At 45.0% G+C, this 19432-nt stretch overlaps 1 protein-coding gene across 5 annotated transcripts in view; it reads left to right on the forward strand.

The window, feature by feature from the left end:
- CASKIN2 (CASK interacting protein 2) overlaps positions 1-19432 on the forward strand; it is a 103149-nt gene that overhangs the window by 1566 nt on the left and 82151 nt on the right. For all 5 annotated transcript variants that reach the window (XM_035104453.2, XM_035104452.2, XM_060271847.1 and 2 more), the window contains exon 2: positions 10475-11086. In XM_035104453.2, the coding sequence (XP_034960344.2) occupies positions 10990-11086 (97 nt within the window). In that variant the 5' untranslated portion in view covers positions 10475-10989. The remainder of the gene's footprint in view (positions 1-10474; positions 11087-19432) is intronic.

A 19432-nucleotide genomic window follows, 5' to 3' on the forward strand; every position in this document is an offset into this window, starting at 1 on the left:
TTACTTTGTACTCCAGACCACATTCCAGTGGGGTGGAGACGCTATCCTGTGTCAGGGCAACACCGTACATGTCCAGATTCTGATAATGGTGGGAAGGTGGGCCACATTAAACCCTCCCCTGGAGTTAATTCCTTGTGCCTAGATGCAATAGGAGCAATCGAAATCTAAATTGTGTGTGTCTTGAACTGTCTGATGACCTTAGTATTGCAAAGTTCATGGGACCGTGGTGCTTTTGGGTGTGATCCAAAACTCATCAAGTTCAGTCTCTGCGCCGAGGTAGGATCTTTTGGACATACCAACAGACACAGGAGAGAGTGTTATTTTATTTTATTGCATCTGTATTATATAATAGGACAGGGAAAGAGAGCAGCAGGAATGGACAGAAATGCCACCAAAGGTCTGCCGGACAATGAAGGATAATCGGTTTTGTTACCGACCCTAAACTTTTGTAGAAAACATTGTGTTTGAAAAAGCGAGACAGGATGTGCTAGATGGAAAATCCTCTTGGTGGTCACTTGCAACTCTCACCTGATCTCAGTGGGTGGCTACGTGCCAGAGGCCAAGCCTGCCTATCAGTTGCACCCTCTAACAAGGAAGATCTGACCCTTAACCCAGATGTATGGGGCAGGCTGTAATTACTTAGTGATTGGGAAATTCATTCTGTGCATGCATCAGGGCACTCTGCTATTATGTCATGTGTTTGAAGGCTGATTCCCCTGGGCTGAGCCATGCCTCAAATTAATTCTTTCCCAGCCGGGTGGGAAGGGGTGTCTATGGAGCCCAGGTTGCTGCTGTTGTTGTTTATGTGTATGTTTATTCTTTAAAACACGGGGGGGGGGGATGACGACACACAGTTATGACTCTCATTGTAGAATTTGAGCGGATGGGCTCTTCTATTCATTCTGCAGAAACTCTTCCAGGAGGAAATATTCAATCCAATCCCACGGCTCCAGTTTTGGTAATTAACAAACCTCCCATACCACAATTTATTAAATTAACCCAGTGTTATCTGTTCTAACTGGTAACAACCATTCAAGACCTCCTTTCGCATTACCTACTGTCTAATCTTTTATCCTGGAGATACTGGCGATTGGACTTGGTGCCTGAGAGCTGCACTCCCTTCCCTGCTGAATGCTCTTTTTTCTATACATATATTTTAAAGGTTTTTTATTAATATAAAATTTAAAAATGCAAACAAAAAACATAATCCAAGTTTAAAAAAAAAAGAGTGAGAACTTCTCTAGACCAGAAATGGAAGATACTTAAAGTGCTCATTGTGGTAGAAGAATATAAGGACTCTTGACTATTGCAGAACTTTCCATTACAATGCTTCCAACATTTTCTTATCTCTCAGCACACTCCCTTTGCCAGCCAGATCTCCTTACTTCTCTCAGTCTTCACCCAGCTTTCTGCACCCCCCCCCAGTGCAGTATTCGCTCATCTCCTTTCAAAGTCTAGGTTCCTAGTCTGAAGAACTAGCAACACATTGCAGGTGTTCCATTTCAGTTATCAGTGAGGTAGCATCCAACTAGCCAATGAGTAGGCTTTGTTGTTGTTGTTTAGTCATTTAGTCATGTCCAACTTTTCGTGACCCCATGAACCAGAGCACGCCAGGCACTCCTGTCTTCCACTGCCTCCCGCAGTTTGGTCAAGCTCATGTTGGTGGCTTTGAGAACACTGTCCAACCATCTCATCCTCTGTCGTCCCCTTCTCCTTGGGTCCTCAATCAGGGTCCTTTCGAGGGAGTCTTCTCTTCTCATGAGGTGGCCAAAGTATTGGAGCCTCAGCTTCACGATCTGTCCTTCCAGTAAGCACTCAGGGCTGATTTCCTTAAAAATGGATAGGTCTGATCTTCTTGCAGTCCATGGGACTCTCAAGAGTCTCTTCCAGCACCATAATTCAAAAGCATCAATTATTCGGCGATCAGCCTTCTTTATGGTCCAGCTCTCACTTCCATACATCGCTACTGGGAAAGCTAGGTCTCTTCATACTTTTCAGACTCGGGACCCTTTTCTTAACCTTTTACCATATATTTGCATGGTGATAGTTCTCAGGTTGTGGCCCACCAGTGAGTCTTGACTCCACTGTTGAAGATCAGTGGTGAAAACCATTGACAAACATTCATGAAGTTATGATCCTACGGTACATGGTCTGAAGCATGGTGAAGGTGGAGGGAAGTCCCTGCTCTATCTAAATGGCGCCCTTTCTCCTAAACCAGCCTAATCTGAAGTTTATCATTAAGCATGGCCCAGCCATTTCCTTGTGGTGAATTTCCACTCCTCTGCACTGTAACATCTAGCAGTAAACACCATATAATTCCACCCTACTGTGTGGAGACCTTGCTTGCTACTGTCAGAAGCCTTCTTTGTTAGAGTCTGGGAAATGCTCTGTTTGTATCTCTTGACAGTTCAATGCATCTTTGATCAAGCTCAGACATAATTTTATATTCATGTTCTCCCACCTCACCCCAGTCATTATATCATATGTGCATCTGAATGCGCATCCTTTGTCACCCAGTCCTATAAATTCATCTCCACATTAATTCAAGTACATATGTGTCTTTTGACTGCCTGAGAGGGGACGCTCTGTGATCAGTTTCAAGTTATGACAGAGGGCTTCTTGGATTTTCACATATCAGTTGTGAGACAAGTACTTCAGCTCTATTGATATAGCCACCACCATACCTTTTGGGTCATGGACTTGCTTTACCATTCAAATCCCAGTGGGGTTTTTGTTTTTGTTTTTTGTGGCAGTGTGGAATTCCTCTTAAATATTCTTTTCTTCCTCTTTACTCCCTTCCTGAGTCAAGGTCACTCCAATATTCACTGGGCAGGAGGTCAATTTTATTCCCATCCCAAGACCATTTGAAGATTCAAATCTTTCTATTGTGCCGGATTAACATTTGAAAGGGCCAATCCAGCTATTCTGCTGTTTATCCTTCAGATGCTGTGAGGATGAGGTGGCAGAGATTATACCTTTTTATCACTTCTGCATTGGCAACTGAGGCAACAACCTCTGCCTCAGAGCAAAGGTTGTAAACAGCTGAGGATTCTCAGGGTTGTCAGAACTTGAAGGAAATGGGGATTTGCGTGGTGATGGAAAGTAGAGAGTGTTAAGTTACTGCTACTAATGGGGATTAGTCATTGTTGACTTCAAGCAGTTTATTTGTCCACATCCACCAAGCTATTCACCTTTCAGTTTATTCTTCCCAAATGAAGAGGAGATGGCCTCAGGAAACAGCAGAAGAGTGTTTTCAGTATTAGGCCTTGTTTCAAAACCAGCAGGTGCCCCCCCTTCTTACATATACAGTCATACCTCGGTTTAAGTACGCCTCGGTTTGAGCATTTTCAGTTTAAGTACTCCGCGGACCCGTCTGGAACGGATTAATCCACTTTCCATTACTTTCAATGGGGAACTTTGCTTCAGGTTAAGTACGCTTCAGTTTAAGTACAGTGGTACCTCGACTTACGAACGACTCGACAACTGAATTTTTCGACTTACGAATGGGGGTAATGGCTGCGCGCTTACGAATGTCTCGACATTCGGGAAAAAACTGTGGCGGTTTTAGATAGAGATTTTTCGACTTACGAATTTTTAGATAGGGTTGCTTCGACTTACGAATTTTTCCGTTTTCAATGTATTCCTATGGGAAATCGCATTTCCAATGGCATTTTTGACTTACGAATTTTTCGACTTACAAAGGTGCCTTTGGAACGGATTAAATTCGTAAGTCGAGGCACCACTGTACTCCACGGACCGTCTGGAACGGATTAATCCTCTTTCCATTACTTTCAATGGGAAAGTTTGCTTCAGGTTAAGTACGCTTCAGGTTAAGTACAGATTCCGGAACCAATTGTGTTTGTAAACCGAGGTACCACTGTACTGTAAGATGCTGATTCTCCTTTCTTCCACTGTGGCTGTAACTGTTCCCAGTTCATCAAGCTTGGTAAGCAACTCCACACAAACCCCAGTCAATTCTTGATAGAAAAGGACTGTCGAGGGATGCTCCTTCTTCATTCATAGCGTCTCTACAGACACTCTACAGAGTGCTCTACAGACACATTCCAGAGCTGCACCACATTCCTCCTTTTTTTTTTTTGATAAAAAGCATTGTTTTAGAAATCCCCTAGAAATCCACAACCTTTTTCACTTTTCCTCCATCCTTTGCTCCCTGATGCTTCTGGGCTCAGGGGAAGCGACCCAGGAGAGTTATGTAAGAACTTCTAATGTATATACCATCATGCTCAAACATCCTCTCAAAGGGGTTGAGAGAAATAGGCCAAGTGCTCAAACTTAAGTTATTGCTCAGAGTAGGCCTGTTGAAATTAATGGGCTTAACCTAGGCATGCTCCTTCATTTCAATACACTGAAGACAACCCTATATTGTTTTTTTTTGTTTTACTTTTTAAATTTAAATGTTTCATACCACTTTCCAACAGAACCCAAAGTGGTTTGCACGAAAATTAAAGAAGGCAAGGCATGTAAACAAAAGCAAATAATTATAAATCACAGTAAAAGCATATATGAGACTGAGTGCCTCCAGGAAATTTAAATCCTTGGCCAAATAGGAAGCTCTTACTGTAGATGTGATGAACCTCTGGCCCTCCAGATGTTGCAGGGACTCAAGCTCCCATGAGCTTCAACCAGTATGGGCAAGAGCGAGGGATGATGGGAGTTGTAGTCTAGTAGCACCTGGGGAGCACAATGTTGGAACCATCTAATCCGCTTCTGAGTAAAGGTTTCAAAGTTTGGGAGGCACTGTTGAAAAAGCCCGATCCTTTACCACTGCTAAATAGTGACCTCTAGCCACTGTTACATAGAAAGAATGGATAAAGTTGCCTTCTGCCAGGTATGTCATAGATATTTCATAGAATCATAGAGTTGGAAGGGACCCGGAGGATCATCTAATCCCTGCAATGCAAGAATATGCAGCTGTCTCTTATGGGAATCAAACCTGCAATCTTGACTTTGTCAGCACCAGGCTCTAACCAACCGAGCTATCCAGCTTCTGACTGAGTCTCCATTGGCAAGTGGGCTTCTGTAGGGACAGATGGATCTATATCTATCTAGCTATCACATTTGTCCCCTGATCTTCGCTCTAAGGAACTCAGGGTGGCTTTTTCTGTGCTTCACATTTTTCAGGTGTTTTCAAAGGGTTGCCTTAAAACCAGGAAACACATAATGTAGGAAATCGGTATGTTAAAAAGGGCTAGAAAAGCCAGTGAGGATATTTGTCCTTTCAGGGTCCAGAAGCCTATGATGAGTTGCATTATGGTAGGACTACTAAATTGATATCCAAGTTCTCTGGCAGGACCACCTTGGTAGATCTTATTTTGAGCCAGGTTTCACTAAAGTTTAGCCACGGAGTCTGTTTTCAAGCCTGAAATATGGGAAGTCGTAATTAGATTAGTTCCTCTGAGCGTGTACAGACTACCTTCTACTTCACAGTGAGTAACTCCTATTAGTTCCCATGCATGTGGAAACAAGGGGGGTAGGATTGCCAGACAGGCTTCAACAGCTCCACCTGGTCACTTAAAAAAACCCCAACCCAATCAAGCCCTGCATCCTTGAGAAGAAGGATTAACTTGCCAAATCTTGTTGGGTTTTCACTTTCCCACTATGGGGACGGCTGCTCTGACACTCTGAAACTCATTCATTACTTGAATCAGCCTGGGAATGACCATATGCTAGTTAACATCCTTTAATCTGCCTGAAATCCTGATGGAATTGGAGTGTTATTTCTGGAGACTGTATTTGTGTCTATCAGGTCTAAAGAAGGAAAGGGTCCTTTTTTCTGCTATGTCAATCCGGTAGTTCTGTGAGGTCTATTACAGGATCCCTGCCCATGCCTGGTGTTTTGCAGACCTTCTCTGTTCTCATGTAACTTCTGCATGATCCCAGGCAGTAGGCAGAGGGCGAGATCACTCACGAATGCACATTACTCAAGAAGGACTCTACTCAGTTAGACCAGAGGTCTCTCTGGCTCAGCATTCTGTTTCCAGCCCTGGCTAACCAGATACTTCCAGGAAACCCATAAGCAGGAGATGATGGTCATTGTTTCCCATCAGCACTTGCTATTTAGGGATATATTGCCTCTGAACATGGTGGCTCTACTTAGTTATCATGGCTAAGCAACTGATGGACCGATTCTCCTTGAATGTGTCTAATTCTCTTTTTACTTGCTGCCTCATCACCCGACGACTCGGTACTTCTCATAGTTTTTCCCTCCTGAGTGGAAATGCTGCAGGGGGGCAGATAGGAAAATGGCTGGAGGGCAATGGGTTAAGCTCACGCACAGGGAGACACACACACACACTTCTCCCATGGCCTTTCTTCACTTCCAACCAGAGCCTTTCAGAGCTGCTTTTTGGTGTTGATGGTGATGGAAACCATTGCAAAAGTTCTACCAGCTTGATCACAGGAGTCCGGACATTGGTAGCGTCAAGTCTAGATTACCGCAAAGCAGTCCATATATGATTTCCCTTAAAGTTTTCCCAGAATGCTTCAGCATAGTTGCTTTCAGGATTGAGATCCTGCCAGGATAGTACATATTTGCTTAAAGATCCGCAGTGGCTGCCGATTTGCTACTGAGCCAAGTTCAAGGTTTCCCCCCCCCCTATTAGTATATGAAGCCCTTAACAGCTTGGAACCAGTTTGTTTGAGGGATTGCCTTGTCCCATGTGTGCCTGTCTGACCTCCTTCAGTCTGCGCAACGTGGGCTTTTATAAGTGCTGTTTGTTCTGCATTTCCAAGAAGTTCATCTTTTCAGTATGGCAGCACACCTATGCTTTGGGAGTCCCTGCCTAATAACATTTGGCAGGCATCCTCATTAAGCTGATTCAAAACTTTAATTTCAGCAAGCCTATCTGAACAGAATATTTCTTGTTCTCGAATTCTCCCGATTTTATTTGCATACTATTATACAAATACTAGTAGAATGCTAATTATTTCACTTTGATGCAGACCACTTAGAGATTTTGTGGATTAAGTGGTTTATAACATTTCTTTTAAAAAGTCACCAAAGCAGGTATAAATAACTGCTGCTGTCAAGTAGCAGGTGGACCCAGGTGGTTCTGTGGGTTAAACCACTGAGCCTAGGGCTTGCTGATCAGAAGGTCAGCGGTTCGAATCCCTGTGGCGGGGTGAGTTCCTGTTGCTTGGTCCCAGCTCCTGCCAACCTAGCAGTTCGAAAGCACATCAAAATGCAAGTAGATAAATAGGAACCGCTACAGCGGGAAGGTAAACGGCGTTTCCGTGTGCTGCTCTGCTTCGCCAGAAGTGGCTTTGTTATGCTGGCCACATGACCTGGAAACTATACGCCGGCTCCCTCGGCCAATAATGCAAGATGAGCGCGCAACCCCAGAGTCGGTCACAACTGGACCTAATGGTCAGGGGTCCCTTTACCTTTAAAGAAGTCAGTTAGTGCCTGTTTGTATTGTGTGGACAAACTTTGCTGCTCAAATCTGCCACATCTCTAGATCTGAAGAGTTCCTTTAGGACAGGCATCCCCAAACTGCGGCCCTCCAGATGTTTTGGCCTACAACTCCCATGATCCCTAGCTAAGAGGACCAGTGGTCAGGGATGATGGGAATTGTAGTCCAAAACATCTGGAGGGCCAAAGTTTGGGAATGCCTGCTTTAGGATGTACTTGCTACGTATGGGGTAAGAAGGTGGTGGTCTTCGAGACGTTTAGGACTATGACCCCAGGTCCCATCACCCCAAGCCAGCATGACCAATGGTCAGGGATGATGGTAGCCCACAGCTGCTGGAGAGCACCACAACAGCAGTCCCTCACCTAGATGAAGGTATCAGAGCAGACATTTCTGTAGTATGCACACTGCTGCCAAATTGTAAGCAGCACGAAGCAATATGTGAAGATAGTGGCTGGGAAGTTGCCCTAAATTAGAAGAGAGAGGCGCTTTGTGCATTAGTACATGCAGTTGGGCATTAGATTTGAATGGGCACATTCAGAAGGGCTGAAGCTGCATTTGCATCAGTACCGCTCAGCATATAAATTTAGCCTCCCAGTGGGTGCAGTGGTGATGCGCACACAGGAGTGCCAACTGGAATAAAATATTTGGGGAGCAATGGCATCAACGGGGGGGAGAGGCTCAAACATTTGATTAGGGAGGCGAAGGAACCTTGGCCCCAGGAGCACACATGCACAACACGGTTCTGATCACCTTGGGTAAGCAGGAGGGTGATTTTCTGTAATGGGGTGCTCCCTATGATCATGAAGGCCCCCTGCACAATTTTGAAGTGGGATGGGGGCAGAGCTACTGCGCTTCTTCCCATGCACCCCCTCCCCATCATGTTTTAACACAGCATTATAACACCCAAAGAGGGCTAGTAAGTATTTGGATTCTGAGCATCACCTCAAAGCCAGATCTGCTTTTTGGTAGAAATAGCTCTGTGTGAACGCTGCCTGTTCAAACTGGGACGTTGGTTAAGTCTTTAGAGCAGCCTTGTACTGTTTGGCGACAAGGGAGATGTGGTGAATGTTCTACAGGTGAACATGTCAGTGCCTTGATAAGTGTGGTTACTGACCTCCATCTCTACCTTTATGATTCCATCTTGATTGCTTTACCTTAAGGCAACCTGTTTATCTGAGGATCTCCCAGTGTTGCGCAAACACCAGTTCAAGCGCTCCCTAGCTTTAAGGGAGGTTGTGTGTGGGGGGGTGAGGAGTGGGGAGCGATATAGAATATAATCTACTCAAGATAAAAATAAAGTCAGCTGCGAGGTGAGGTTGTGTAATTCTTCCCAAGATGCTGTGCCCTAGAAATATGGTGCAATATCCCAATGTTCAGAGTAATTTAGCTGCTGAAACGGATTAGTGAGGGCAATGCTGATGGATTGCCTGCCACCCAAAACCTTTCATTCTATAGCGGAGAATTGACCCCCATTGTAAGAGAATCTTCCCCTGGGCTTCCTTTGGCGCTGTGCTCCGGGCTGTAGTAAACATGTCAGAAATGTACCCAGTTGATCTAATACATTTGCATTCATTGTAATAACTCTCGGGTAGAAATTGTGCGTGTGTGTTTATCTCATGTTCCACATTCTGCGGAGATTACAGCTGAACATTTTCAGAATTAAAAAAAAAAAGAGTAACTTGAAACTATCTTTGCTTGCCAGAGCAGCGTCCTGTGGTATCCGACATATCTCAAAGCGTGTGTCATGTCCAATCATGGTGGGTGGGTGTGTTCACCACTGAATGTTACTTGTAGAACCCAAGAGGCAGCAGAATTCTAAGGGCTGGTGGGGCAGATGAGAATGTTCACCCACTCACTAGTCCCTTTTCTCGGTGGCATCTGGTTAGGCATGAAGCAGTTCCACCCTAACCCGGGGTGTCTATATTTGTTTTGGTATTAAAGGACAATTGGGTGGGAGCAGCCATTGTGTATCAGACAAATTCCACCAAGCCTGACATCCTATGCAGCTCTTGATGTTATAGAGCAGGAGCAAGGACTGAATGCTATTTTCTGTGTACCAGTTCAAGGTCCATGTAGATGATCTGATTTCTCTCTTTGCATTAAACCTCCAGGGACCGCCAGGTGTTGGCCGACTCTCAGCTCCCACCAGTCCTAGCCAGCACAGTTGAAGGAAGCTGTAGCCCTTCAGGGGTGGGGGTTGGGGTGCGCAGGCTCCCCATCTCTGTACGAAACATAAGCCAAAGTGGCCGCCATGCTGTATTTGAATAATAAGCAAGTGAGCTAATGAACGTGCATGGCTGCTGTCACACCACTGGTGATCAAATATCTTGGACAGCTCTTGCAGAATTTGGAACATTGAGACCAATTAGTTTTAAGAGGGGAAGGTTCTAGGACCTCATAGCAGTAACAGGGCATGTGTGGTGCTTCTGCTAAAGCAGGCATCCCCAAACTTCGGCCCTCCAGATGTTTTGGACTACAATTCCCATCTTCCCCAACCACTGGTCCTGTTAGCTAGGGATCATGGGAGTTGTAGGCCAAAACATCTGGAGGGCCGCAGTTTGGGGATGCCTGTGCTAAAGTCTTAGAAGATACAGGAGAACTGGTGCTGCATGTAATATTTGGAGAATTAGTAGTTGCCACCACTCCTGCTTCCTCTCTTTTATCCTCATTGAATCTTCTATGTCCTTGTTTCACAAAGCCCAGCTTTCCATCTTGTCTCCGATCTTGGATTTTTCTTTTTCTTAGTAGTTAGAGTAGCAGCAAAAGTGTGTGGACGCATACACACACACACACAAACAGAAAATAAGCAAATTGGAATTCAGGATTTGGTGGGGCACAAAATTCCAAAGAGTCGACAGCCTTTTATTTTTTAGTTTAAAAATCCTTTATTAATAAATTCAAATAAAAATATACATATGTTCAATTGAAGCATACATAATCAAATAAAGAAAATAAAATAAAGAAAGAAAATAAAATACATACCAGCAGATTATGTCACAGACAGCCTTTTTGAAAACTGATTCTGTCCTTCATCTTCACAGGTATCTGAACAACTGCTCAAGTGTTGGCTGCAAACAATCTGGATCTGACCTGACCTGAAGCCTCGAAGGATACCTCTTACCTGTGATGGGCCTGGTATTCATCTAGGAAGAACTGGAGATTGCTTGGGACGCCCTGGGCTTAGCGAAATATAGCCCCCTGGGTTGCCTGGACCTTTTAACAAACAATTAATTTCTCATTCCTGACTTCTACAAACAGCTGGGATCTAGTCCCTAAGCGCTGAATTACCATCCATTTAATTGACTGAATATTCCTTAACAAGGCTTCATCTCCTCTCCATTCCCTCGTAAAGGAGTGCAACTCCCGGTAGCATTTATCATCATTAACAGAGACTTTTTTATGTACTGTGGGATTTCCGAATATATTTCATTTGTTTGGCTTGCTCCCCCGCCCCACACTTCTCTGGTGGAGTTTATCTTGACTAGTTATCGCACACACACGCAGACACGGAGCACTCCGATGGCTTCATAAATCAGAGGAGCAGCTGCCCTTATTCATGATGGGGCGAGAGCAGGAGCTGATCCAGGCTGTGAAAAACGGGGATGTACCTGGTGTGCAGAAACTGGTGGCAAAGGTCAAGGCATCCAAAAGCAGTGAGTATCTCCCTATGTCTTATTGCAGCATTCTCCCATGATTGGTCAGCACCCACCAGTGAGGTCATAAGAGTCTTGTGACTGTTGGCAAAGAGCTTTTGGTTACTGCAGCGAAAGGGATACGCAGTGGCTGGTAGTTGCTTCCAGGCCGAAGGTTGAAAGTAGCAGGCTAGTCTACAATGGGCGAACAGAACCTCTGGAGCATGGGCCACATGTGGACCCACCAGTCATCAGGCGCTGGATATCTGTAGCCCATGCATGTCCTCTCTCCCTTCCTTCTGTGATGTGCTGAGAAAGAGACTTCATTTTTTGGGTGTTGCATCATAGAAACCCAGCAAGCTGGCCATGGAGAAAAGAGAGCAGTCTCTTTCTCTGTGGGCAGCTAGTTGCGTTTCCATGCTACACACTGAGAACAGTCCCTTTCTCAGCACACGGCATGGAGAGCCGTGAAGAAGAGATCCCTCTTTCTCCCAGGGCAGCACGCTTAGCTCCTGTGCTGGGTCCTGAGAATTCTGGATTCTGGCTAATATGAAGGCCACAACCACTTCTCTCCACCCCTCCTATGGGAATGCAGGCATCCAGCGCAACAAAGCTTCCTTGCCCCTGACTTAGAACAAAAGATGCCTTCATGTATTACATGGGACACAGGTACAAGCTGTCTTTACACAAGTGGAAGACTGTATGCTTGTTGACATGTGCAGCTCAGCTGTTGCATCCCTAGATTGTACACTCATTGAATGTACCAGGTGAGGACCCCTAATCAGAGCGTCCAATGGGTGGGTTCCATGAATGCTAGGTCTTAACACAACTGCAGGAGGCAGCTGTTGCAGGAGCGGGGAAATCTTCTTGTGCTAATTTTCTGTAAATCCATCGGAGGAGGAACCATAAAATACAGCATGGGCAGAATCTGAGTGTAGAAGTGCTGGGGATGTGGATCCAGTTGCTATTGCAGTGGGGTGTGTGGACTGTGAGTTGCAGACTCAGCTCACGTTGCTTCTGATAGCTTATCTGCAATAAAAGGAGACCTTGTCATCATGCTTGGCCTTGTTTCCGCAACACTTTGCTTTTCTTGGTCCCAACTACTTCCCAAGTGTCAGAAGGCTCAAGTGGTGCAGGAGCTGTGAGCAGACAGGATTCCACAACAATGACGAAGGATACTTTTTTTTATTATTAAGGAAAATTAAAATAGATGCAGTGGGATATCCTTCATGGTGAAGTGCATTCAGGTTGCAATTACTGTGGGAATTGTAGGGTTTTCTGGTTGGAGGAATGGATCAAGATAAGAGTCACCCCTCTTCACAGGTGAGGGCAGCCTTTCTCAACCTTGCGTCCCTGGAACTTGTTGGATTACAACTCCCATCATTCCTAGCCAGCATGACCAGTGGTCATTGGTGATGGGAGTTGTGGTTCAAGAACGTCTGGGGACCCAAGGTTGAGAAAGACTGAGTTAGATCTTGTGGATGGAAAGTCTTTGACTTAACACAGATGTCTCCTAAACCCACTGAAATCAACGGGCTTCAGTGACTCAGGCATTGCTGGATTGGCGCCGGAAACCTTTTACTTGCTGTAATATTGCATAACAATGGTCAGCAAAGCCACTCACCTTGAAACCTGCACATTAAACGAGTCCTGCTTCTCTAACCTGTTGGTTCTGACATCCTCTGTTGTGTATCCTCCTAAACCAGAAGTGGAGAATTTATGGACTTGTAAATGTTGCTGGACCAAAACTTCCATCATCCTTGACAATTGGCCAGGCTGGTTGAGGCTTTTGTGAGATGGAGCCCAATAGCATCTAGAGTGCCACAGGTTCCCCACCCTTGTTCTAAAGAATAGCGGTATAACTACAGTTGTAGCAGTCTGAATCCTTTGTACACCTGTGTTTCATCTTTCAACTCCCAGGGAGAGATCTGCTCAGGATATGGCTGACCTCTAGGGAGCAGTAGGAACCTCAACCTGTGACCAACTCTATGGGTGCTGGTGGGAGGGTAGTAGTCCCCTAACCCCAGTGAACCATAATCCCCAGATTCAGCAATTCAGGTTCTAGCAATTCTCAGGAAAGAAGGATTTGGGAAAAGTTCAGTCTTATGACGAGTGTAGGTTCCAGTTCCATGGTCAACAGTATCTGAAATTCTTCAAGTTCATGTCTGATTGGTGATCTTGTCTTAGTCTCCTTTCTGGATTGGATGGGAATTGAAGACCTAAAATAGTTGAGGTGATGTACCGTGATACCAGGAGGAGGAAGGTGAGGTTCACAGAGGTAAACTAGGAACAGTTGAGCAATCATAAGCCAGAAGGGAGAAAAACTAGCTGGGTAAACTAGCTCAGAGGTTAACATGCAAAACATGATATTTCAGACTGGAACTCTTGGAAACCAAAAGTATACCTACTCCGAGGAGTGGCTAGGAAGGGGGGAAATTGCTGAAATTGTACTTGTAGCTAGAATGGACAATGTCACCATTCCAAGGATGCAACTATTATTGGCACATAGCAAGTGTCTTTAAATAGGTGTTATTGAGATCAAATAGTTGTCTGCTTCATTTGCATCTTGGGATGGAATAATAAAAAATTGAACTTTCAGAAGTGGTGTTTATATTGGAGCTGTGATAACTGTTAAAAAAGAGAGAGAGATTCCTCATATACTACGGGATGCCTAACAATGCTACAGTCTTTCCAGGTCAGACTTGAAACATGTGGCGCTTTGCAGTCAGGAGCAAGGATGCTGAGGACGGTTTGAATAGGAAGTGGGAAATGGTCTTCCGTATATCACTCTGAATTGGGGATATGGTGTATGGTGGCTCATTCTCCCTTTGCCTGCCATCTTGGATGTGCAAAATTTTATCAATCAGGAAACATTAGGAGTGTCTGCTACTATTCCTTGCTCTACAGCCCAGGTCCGGGGTTTCATTTGACCGAGTCGGAGCCCTGCCTTCTCTCTCCTTCGTAAACTTTGGCTGGCAACCCCCATCTAAAACGGGGCCCCTGTGTTGCTCGTTGCCTTTCCCTTTTGCGGATGGAAGGTTTGGAGACTTGATTTTCTTTAGTCCTTTCAGTGTTATACTTTGGTGGCTGACTCTGGGCTTGAGTCTTGTGGACCACTAGTCAAAACAAACCATGTTTGTTTGTTTGTTTGTTTGTTTGTTTAATCAAAAGAAACAATTTGGTAAGAGTAAGAGCAGCTTGGGTTCATGCATTCATTAATAGGAAACAGTAACTGGACTGAGGATTTAAAAAAACCAGGAGGAGATAAAAGCGCCTGGGTCAAGGGCTGCAAAGCTTCTTCTGATTGAGAAAAGGATGTAAGGAATTTCCCTGGTGCTGGGCTTAAAGAACAGATGCTTTGGCTACCCAAAAGCTACATCTTAGGGCCCTGACACAAGAAGCCGGATTACATAGAAGGATACCAGTGAGGGCTAAGGCGCTGCTCAGTGGTTTTGTGGCCGATATAAGGGATTTGGGTGAGAATTTAAAAATAATCTGCCAGGAAAGAGATTGGGGCATGGGGCTGTGGGTGGCGAGAGTCTGCTAAGACGAACATGCCAGCGAACCTTCCCAGAAGAATTTCTTTACACCTGCTTTGAAGAGGCTGGGAATAAAGGGGTGAAAAGACTCATTCCAGTTTTGTCTTCCATGACATAATGCTAGGGGTTGTGCCGTCCTTGTTGGGCCAGTGGACAGCTTTGAACTTTTGAAAAAGCACTGTGGGCACCAGTCACAAAATGGCTGCCACAGGAGGAACGGCATAATGCTGAACACATTTTGGTGTGTTGGATAATAGCCACTGGCGGATATTGAGTTTAAGTGGATAACTGTCAAATATTGGCTGTATGTAGAATAAAAAAAAGTAAGGGTGAAAGAAAGTGGTGCCCTTTGAAGTAAAAAGGCAGCTTGGCTGAGGCATCTCTTAAAAATCAGTATGATGAAACTTCCCACCGAGAATGAAAGACACAAATATGTTTGGATTGTACCTTCAGGCCTTTACACCTAATCACCTAAGGGCGCTTTATAGATGGATCCCTGGATTAAGGGTGCCAATGGACAACCTCAGTGGTGGGTATACTTTGGGGGCTAAAACTCATCAGTTCTAGCCAGCATGACCAATGGTCAGAGGCAAAGGGAGCTGTTATCCCACAGCAACTGGAAGGCTACAGGTTCTCTGCCCTGGCCTTCTGAATTTTTCCTTACCGGCTCCTCTGCTTCTTCTGGATGGGGCATTGCTGCAGTTCCTTCGACAGCAGCGGGGCGGTGGCAGGTTCAACCCCCACCCTCCCGAAAGCCTTCTGTTCCCGATCCCTTACGATTCTCACTCATCCCCAAAACGGCACACACACAAAGCAGAATGTTTGCCGCATTTTGCCGCTCATTAAAGCGCCTCTTTCCATATGACAGGCCGAGATGCTGAGTTTTTTAAAACCCCTCTAAGAGTCCTTCTGCTGTCTCAGTGGATTCAGCGCTGCGTCTCTCTGATTAGCCCTTGGGGATCGCGTGTGTCTAAAAAAAGTCGCTGCACGTAACCGAGAATCAAGAGCCAGTCCCGGCAATGGGAACTTCAGGGACACGTAGTTTTAATATTCAACGGGCATTTTCTCTGGGAGAGAGAGAGAGCGTGGCTTGGAAAATGTAGCTCTGCAAATGGGTCACAGCACCTATTATTGGGTGGCCCTGTGGGAACTGCGGGCAGTGGCCTATTGGGGGTGGGTGGGCAGCAGTGGAAGGGTTCGTTTTCATCCTGCAGCTGTGCTCTGGGGCAGGGAAGCAAGGGTGCTTTCCCTAGTTCAGATAATTCAACCAGAGGAAAGGGGAAATTCTTCTTCAAACCTTGCACCTTCGCTGAGGAGAGAGCCCTTTTGACCCTGCCGAGTTGCCATAGGAGCTGTCACCCACAGCAGCAGCAGAAGATTCTCCCCTTTTAAAACAACAACAACACAAACTTCTTTCTTTGCCTCTGTCAGCGTCTGAATGCAGTGGACTTTAATTGAAATTGTTAAACGACCCGTCAAGGCTTTGGGCTTTCTCCCTGATGATCAATCACTTTTTCGGCTGGACGCGCTTATTAACAATGGGCCAGTTGGCTGGGCTGGGGTGAGCACCGCAGCCCCAGAGGAGTGAAGGGAAGCAAATAGGACCCGGGCTTTAGATTCCTGGGGGAGGAGGCAGCAGCAGTCGGTGGCTATTGTCCCTCAGAAAGGACAATGTCTGGTGAGCCTTTTTAGAGGGGGGGGGAGGGTTTTTTTTTTAATTCAGCCAGCTCATAAGAGCAGGGTCTTTCTGAAGCTTGTCAAAGGTTTCAGTTGTATTCAGAGAACACATATTCCTCTTTGCATATCCCCGAAGCGCCTCGGAACTTGTACGGAACTTGAAGCGCAGGAACTTGTACGGAAAAAGTAGTCAAATGTAAGCCTTAAAAATACGGGAAGGAAGACTTTGGAGTGACTCTTGGGCAGTATACACACAACACATTTTAAGTGCACATCCCCAGAGAATCATGTGAACTCTAATTTACCCCTCACAGAGCTACAATTCATGGCTCCCTTAACAAACTGCAGTTCCTAGGTTTCGTGTGTGTGTGTTTTAAATATATGTTGTGTGCACACAGCCTTAATCTCATGGCTATGTTGTGCTTATATCTACTGCTGAGCCGCAGTGACTCACTCCATGAGTTGCCATAAATTTTGTGATCTTTTTGTGTGGGATTTCCCCCTCTGAAAATACAGTTGTTGCTGTGCTTCCATTGGTCTTCACACATGCTGCTTGATCATCACTGGGGGCTTTGTGTCTGAATGGATCCCATCTCTAGTCTTCCAAGTTATTGCGGAGAAGTGACTAAGACCACCAGAAAACATATAACCACTTGGGAGATTTTCCTCAGTGCATCAGAAAGGAGACTGCCCTGATGCTTTCAGAGTTATCATTCTCAAATGAAGGACTCAAACTGACATGACAGACAAAGCACCATGTCTGAGTAGCTACAGTGAATGAAAGCGAGGTTTTGAAATTCACCAGAGATTTCAAGAAAAGGCAACAAGTGAGATTTGAGAGTGCTTCCAGGATGCTCAATCAGACAACCGGTGTGAACAGTTTCAATACCTAGACATTGCAAACTGATCAACTAATTTTAAGCCACCGTTCTCTGATGTGTTGACTTAACAACTGGTGGTGGAAGGAGACTGGAAGCTTCCAAATTAGGGGCTGTAGGAGGCACTGCCATTTTTTGTGTGCTCTGCCCACACTAGTAACAGATACCAGGAATGTAAGTGCTTTTCCTCCCACCGTCATCAGTGAACCAGCTAAAAGTAGTGCAAGCACTAAAAGTTAAAGGGAGAAATGAAGATTTTAATATATTCTGCAATGGCAAACCTGGCTTTGCCGCAAGTGGTACACTCAAGAGGAAGCTGCAGCTAATGCTAATCCTTCAGGAGTGTATTCATATGAATCCCATGTTTTGTTTTATTTGCAAACAGGTTTGCCACATTAGCACATTAGGCTTTTTAGGTGTACATTTTTAGGTGTACATTTAAAACACCATTCTCAGGTGTGCATCTAAAAAGCATGACATGTGAAGGAGCTTTCCCCATCCTTTGGGAGTATACCTGAAGGAGCGTCTCCACCCCCATCGTTCTGCCCGGACACTGAGGTCCAGCTCCGAGGGCCTTCTGGCGGTTCCCTCATTACGAGAAGCCAAGTTACAGGGAACCAGGCAGAGGGCCTTCTCGGTAGTGGCACCCACCCTGTGGAATGCCCTCCCACTAGAGGTCAAAGAGAACAATTACCAGACCTTTAGAAGGCATCTCAAGGCAGCCCTGTTTAGGGAAGCTTTTAATGTTTGATGGATTTCTGTATTTTAGAATTTCTGGTTTTTTGGAAGCCGCCCAGAGTGGCTGGGGGAACCCGGCCAGATGGGCGGGGTATAAATAATAAATTATTATTATTATTATTATTATTATTATTATTATTATTATTATTATTATTTGGGAGTGCTAAAACAGGACATTTAATATGAAGCACTTATCTGATAGAGGTTAGGTGAAACCATTGTGCTTTGACCGCTGTTCCTGCTACATTATTTGAACTAGTACTTCTTGCATTTGCCCGCTACATTTCCATGGGTGCATGTGAAATGTCTTAGGCTGACGCTGGAAAATGTTCCAGTTTGGGATCAACAGTCCCGCAGCAGGCGAACTTCAATCAACCCTGTGCAGATAAGATCGCAGGGGTGTGTGATTCAGCATGCTCAACACCATTCACAAATCTTCCCACCCATTAACAGCGCAGCAAAATCTTCTTGGGATTTCAGCTTTTGGTTTGAATGTCTGATCTGTTTGCATGCCTTATAAATGTAGTTGTGCGTGTTGGTTCTTTTGCTTGTCCTTCTGCAGCACCCTATTTATCAAAAGTTTGCTTTGTTCCATTCCTGCCGTACATAAAACTCTTAGATGCTACATTGGTTGTCAGAATATCAAACTGAAGAGCCTTCCCCAGCCCTAGTGCCCTCCAGGTGCACTTATCTACAAAACCCATCAGTTCCAGCTACCATAGCCAAGAGCCTGGGATGATGGAACTTTGAGTCCAACAATATCTGGAGATCCTGCAGAGTTCGGGGAGGCTGATCTAGGGAAGTTCTGTGCACTCTTTCTGTGCTGTAGGAGGAATCTGTTATCCATCATGGGGAGGCACTTCTAATAAGGAGGGAGATGTTCCAGCAGGATATGTTTCCCCCCCTAAATTCCAGAGGTCTCAGATATTTCAAGAAACACTGCCTTGGCTGCAAGAATGAGTCCTCCTGTCTCTTGGAACACCTACTCTCCATAAAACAATTGTAGTATTTCCGTTTGGGGATGTAAAGCCCGTTGCTGCTTGTGGTAGTGAAACTAAGGAAGGGAATTTATATTTAGTTCATTCTCATACAAAGAAGCAGATGGAAACAACTGCAGAGCTTCAGGAAGACCCCACTCTACACAGTGCACACAATTCCAGATGAAGCAGCAGATTCAGGAATCTCTGTAATTTTGTAGATCTTAATAAGAGCAGAAGTCTAGTAGATCTGGAGCTCCAACGGTCCCCAGTCAGTGGGCATATTAATTAGAGCAAGGGTGGGCAGTTGATAGATCAGGATGGGATCTACTGGTTATTCTCTGGGTGATTTGCAAAAAAAACCCATGATGTTTTCTAAGTTGCTGAAATGAAAACGGACTTTTGTGTGAATGGATTGTGAAAACAACTCAGTTCTGATGCTCAGAATTTATTTCCTATACTTATAATATGCACAGAGACAACCAGTCCTTTAAATCGATGTCTTTTGCACTCTGCTCTCATTGGTAGATTTTGGGGTTCTAGTAAAACAACAATAAC

This window comes from Zootoca vivipara, chromosome 2 (genome assembly GCF_963506605.1).
Source record: "Zootoca vivipara chromosome 2, rZooViv1.1, whole genome shotgun sequence".
Taxonomy (NCBI): Eukaryota; Metazoa; Chordata; class Lepidosauria; order Squamata; family Lacertidae; genus Zootoca; species Zootoca vivipara.